Genomic DNA, 5373 nt, shown 5'->3' with positions numbered 1-5373 from the left:
AAAAAAAGTGACCACCATCAGAAAGTGACCATAACACCAGACTAGAGGACTGTGGAAACACGTCACCTGGCATAAAATGAATATCCTGGCCTGGTTTCTCAATCTGGGGTGACTGGTAAGACTGGTATAAAGAACACATTCATAAATCATGGGCTTAGGAATCTTAAGAACTTTATATCATATAAAAATTTTCACAGAATTGGATTATAAAATTACAGAACCAGATGCTCCGCAGGGTGCAGCTTTATACGACCCGCAGAGGGTGAACCATGAACAGTTGGGGCTAGTATTGAGACAACATTCTAGCTTTATACAGCTCTGAATTAGGATTGTGATCAAATTTTTGACATAATATGAGTTTCTGACACTAAGCAAATGTCAAGATCTTACAAATCTATTGCGTAATATTGTGCAGTTAAAAATTTCTTTTTCAAACTTTTAAAAAATTTAGAAAATTACTACCACCTCCCTTTTTTCGCAATAAGTCCAAAACCTGACATTTCTTTGTACATAATTTATAAGAAGTGTAAGGGAGGTTAATCCAAACATTACCTACATTGTATGTTAAATGTTTTTGAATTACCTCCCTTACACTGCTTTAAAGTTGTCTTAATTGTCAATTGACCAGAAAACCTAGTTTTCCCCTTCTTTTTGCCCCTAATTCCAAAATATTTTGAGTCATAACCCCCCAAAGTCAATACTAACCATCCCTGCATGGTATGGAAACTTGTGGTATAATTTCAGAGAGATTCATACACTTAAACACAAGTTAATGTTTGAAAACTACAAAAATGCTTATTTTGGGCACTCTTTTTGGCCCCTAATTCCTAAATTATTGGGATCATAACCCCCAAAATCAATCCCAACCTGTCTTTAGTGGTCTTGAACCTACTGGTAAAAATTGATAGAGATTCATTCACTTAAACTAAAGTCATTGTCCGGAAACTAAATGTGTCAGGGGACGACAACGACGCAGATGACGACATGATTGTCATGTATTGTGCTCCATACTTGATGTATTAAACGTCATGTATCAGAGTTACTCCCCTTCAGTTATAAAAGCATTTTGTTAGTCAGCCATTGTTGTATTCTTGACGTACACCACATGGTTTCAGATGTAAAACCTGTAAAACGGAGCAACTCAAGCCTCCAGGAACACTAAATTTGGAAGGGAATTTAGCTGAAAGCTACAAAGAATGGATTCAGTCATTCGAACTTTATCTTACCGCAACGGGAATTGAAGAAAAGTCAGGGAAGGTACAAGTGGCTATTTTTCTGCAGGTCGCAGGCTCTGAAGCACAACGTGTTTATAATACTTTTGACATTGTTGCGGATGATAAAGAGAAAATTGATGTACTTAAAGATAGATTCAAGGGTTACTGTGAGCCGAAAAAGAATATCAAGGATCACATGAAAACGTAGATAGTTACGTCATGGATCTAAAGAATAAAGCTAAACCATGTGAGTTTGAACATTTATCTGATGGCTTGATTGGAGATCGTATCGTTTGTGGCATACAAAACGAAGGTTGTCGAGCCCGGCTTCTACGGGAAGCGGATTTAACATTAGTAAAAGCAATAGACACATGTCGTGCACAGGAAATAAACTCACAGCAGCTGAAATCATTAAAATCTACTGAGGAACATTCTATGAACGCCGTAAAACAGGTCAGTAAATCTAGATATAGACAAAATGACAGTCACAAAAATCAAAGATCTGTGCATGCAGAAAGACAGGCTCTATGTAAAAATTGTGGCAGAACACATGGTAAACGGAATTGCCCAGCGTTCGTTTAAGAATGTCATTCATGCAATAAGAAGAACCACTTTTCTAAATATTGTATGTCAAAACAAAAGAAAAAAGTAGATGCAATTCAGTATGATTATTACGACATCGAAGATGAACTTTTCATTGGAACAGTAAGTGTAGACACTGTTCAACAGTGTGAAGAATGAAAAGAATCTATGTCAATAAACAATCAGTCAGTAGTTTTTAAACTTGATACAGGAGCTCAGGCAATTATCATATCAGAAAAACTATTTCGTAAATTGTCGTTGCCGGATAACAGGACCGAGAAGACCAATATTAAACTCGTAACATACATGTACGATGGACACAAAATATCGCCGATTGGTACAAAAATGTTAAAGTGTACATTCAAAGACAGAACATACAATCTGAAATCATAGTACCGACCGATTCACAACCAATATTGAGTGCTGACACATGTAGCGAAATAGGAGCGATTGTACGAGTGCGCGCCGTAGATAAACCACTGACAAAAGAAGAAGTAATAAGTGTTTATTGTGAAACATTTAAAGGACTAGGCACATTGCCAAAAACACATCATATTGAAGTAGATACTCTCACTCCGTCCGTAGTTCACCGCCGCGTAAAGTTCCAGCAGCACTTCGTGGTCAAGTCCGAACAGAATTAAACAGTATGGAGAGCCTCGGTGTCATCGCAAAACAGGACGAGCCGACCGATTGGGCTCATAGTATGGTAGTAGTTAGGAAATCTGGAAAACTACGCGTGTGTATAGATCCGAAAGATTTGAATCGTGCGATCAAGCATGAACATTATCACTTAGAAACAATTGATGAGATTGTTAAAAGATTGCCTAAAGCAAGCGTCTTTTCCCGATTTGATGCAACACATGGATTCTGGCAGATTCGTCTGACGAGGATAGTTCAGTACGCCATTTGGACGTTATCGATACCGTAGACTACCGTTTGGTATAAGTTCCGCACTGGAAGTCTTCTCGAAAGCTGTCCTAGAAATGTTTGTTGACCTTCCGGGGGTCGAATGTATCGTTGATGATATTCTTGTTTAAGGAGAGAATGATTAACAACACGACGACCGCGTTCGTAAGATGCTCAACAGATGCATGCAAATGAACTTTAAGCTATATAAAGCGAAATTTGAGTTGCGCGTACCGGAAGTCCATTACGTTGGTTATAAGCAAAGATGGCTTAAAAAGTTAATCCATAAAAAGTGCGTGCCATACAAGAAATGCCAGCACCGACCGATGTGACAGGAGTTAAAAGGTTCCTTGGTATAGTACAATATTTGGCCAAGTTCATACCTAATCTATCAGATGTTTCCGATCCGCTCCGCAAACTGCTAAAAGAGGGACGAAAGATACCAAAGGGACAGTCAAACACATAAATCTAAAACAAACTGACAACGCCATGGCTAAAAATGAAAAAGACAAACAGAAAAACAATAGTACACATGACACAACATATAAAACTAAAGAATAAACAACACGAACCCCACCAAAAAGTAGGGGTGATCTCAGGTACTCCGGAAGGGTAAGCAGATCCTGCTCCACATGTGGCACCCGTCGTGTTGCTTATGTGATTACAAATCCGGTAAATAGTCTAATTCGGTAGGTCACATTCATGAAAGGGAAGGGGATTGTAGTTACGACGTAAGGAACATATATATCTTAAAGGTGACATACAGTGGCATTGGGATCATGAGCAACACCAAAGTTTCGAAGTACTTAAGCAGTTAGTATCATCAGCTCCCGGGTTACGATTCTATAATGTGAATGAACCTGTTACGATATCAGTTGATGCAAGCTCTAAAGGTCTTGGAGTTGTACTTCTACAAAATAAACAGCTCGTGGCATACGGATCCAAGGCTCTCATCGAGACGCAAAGTAGATATTTGCAAATCGAGCGTGAAATGTTAGCAATCTTGTACGTTTGTGAAAAGTTTGGTCATTATATTTACGGTCGCCGAGCCGTTATTGAAACCGACCATAAGCCGTTAGTTGCAATCTACGACAAACCGCTTTATCGCGAGCTACACCACGTTTACCACGCATGTTAAAGAAACTACAGCGAAATGATTGCGATATGATTTACGAATTGTGTACGTTCCGGGAAAAATTATGTTTATATCCGACGCACTTAACAGAGCCTATCTACCGGTTAGCAATGACAAACTTATTGATGATGAACTTGATATTAGTTACATTGAAAAGCAACTACCCATTTCGTCTAGAAAGATAGCGGAAATCAAAGACGCGACCGAAGCCGATGAAAATCTGAGAAAGTTAAGTTCCGTCGTTGTGTCAGGATGGCCAAACAGTAAGGAAATGTTACCTGATGACATTCAGTCTTATTGGAAATTCAGGGATGAAATAACTGTGATTGATGGACTACTTTGCAAAATCCAACTTATAGTCATACCTAAATCACTTCAATGAGTGTTAGTGAAATTGAACGAAGCACATCTTGGCATTGTTAAGACAAAACAGCGTGCCCGTGAAATACTATTCTGGCGTAATATGAATAGTGATATTTAATACTTCATTAAAAACTGTAACATATGTAATAAGTTTAGAAAGGCAAACTGTAGAGAACCTCTCAAAGCTCATGATATTCCGTCGCGTCGTGGACAAAGTTAGGAGCAGATTTACTGGAGTTCAAAGGAAAACATTATTTGCTTTGTGTAGACTATTACTCTAAAAATTGCATTGCTTCCGTCATTGTCTAGTGTATCGACAATTTCAGCATTTAAGTCCATGTTTGCCAGGCATGGTGTTTCGTCAGAAGTTGTAAGTGACAATGGACCGCAATTTGCGTGTGCTAATTTCAAGGACTTTTCACATGAATGGGACTTTATTCGCACAACTTCAAGTCCGCGTTATGCTCAATCCAACGGAGAAGCTGATGTACAAACAATTAAGGATATGTTCAAGAAAGTCGAAGAAGGAGAAAGTGACATTTATATTTCCTTAATGGAGTACCGTGCATCTCCAATTGAAGGAGTTGGACTTTCACCCGCACAGTTGTTGTTTAACCGACAGTTGAAAACAAAACTTCCTATGTCAACGGAACTTCTCGAGCCGAAAGCTTTTGGATCAAAATAAAAAGAACTAATGGAACGTCAAAAACGTCGAAAACACTATTACGACAAGACGTCAAAACCGTTACCGAGTCTTGCGCCAGCAGAAATTGTCCGCTTTAAAAAAGAAGATAAAAGTACTTGGGAACCAGCAATAGTTGACATAGAACACAGTGAACGTTCCTTTGTGTTACGCACCGAAAATGATAAACTTTATCGACGAAACCGAAAACACATCTTAAAAATCAACGAAAAAGTGTTTAACAAGGACAATTTACAAAGTGACCTTGAGTTTCCAATGGTGGACAATTCAATCGACCGCGAACCGCCAACAGTAATCAATCACGAACAACAAGAAACACAAAACCAAGCTTCCGCGCCGACCGATCGAACAACTGTAACAAGATCTGGACTCATCTCAAGGAAACCTGCGTACCTCACAGAACACTTTGTGTGAAATACAGAAACTGTTAATTTGTTCAATTCAATAGTTGATAGTAGTACGTTACATTT

General features: G+C 38.7%; 1 protein-coding gene across 1 annotated transcript; it reads left to right on the top strand.

The window, feature by feature from the left end:
* Nucleotides 1-4537: 4537 nt before the first annotated feature.
* LOC139503436 (uncharacterized) lies at nt 4538-4885 on the top strand. The gene has a single exon (XM_071293216.1). The coding sequence runs from the start codon at nt 4538-4540 to the stop codon at nt 4883-4885; it is 348 nt and encodes a 115-aa protein (XP_071149317.1).
* The last annotated feature ends 488 nt before the right edge of the window (nt 4886-5373 follow it).

This window comes from Mytilus edulis, chromosome 14 (assembly GCF_963676685.1).
Source record: "Mytilus edulis chromosome 14, xbMytEdul2.2, whole genome shotgun sequence".
Classification (NCBI taxonomy): domain Eukaryota; kingdom Metazoa; phylum Mollusca; class Bivalvia; order Mytilida; family Mytilidae; genus Mytilus; species Mytilus edulis.
Note: the sequence above shows the minus strand (reverse complement) of the source record. Positions and strands in the feature narration are given on the sequence as shown.

Coding starts and splice junctions, on each gene's coding strand:
- LOC139503436 (XM_071293216.1), top strand. CDS start 4,538: ATGTTTGCCAGGCATGGTGTTTCGTCAGAAGTTGTAAGTGACAATGGA.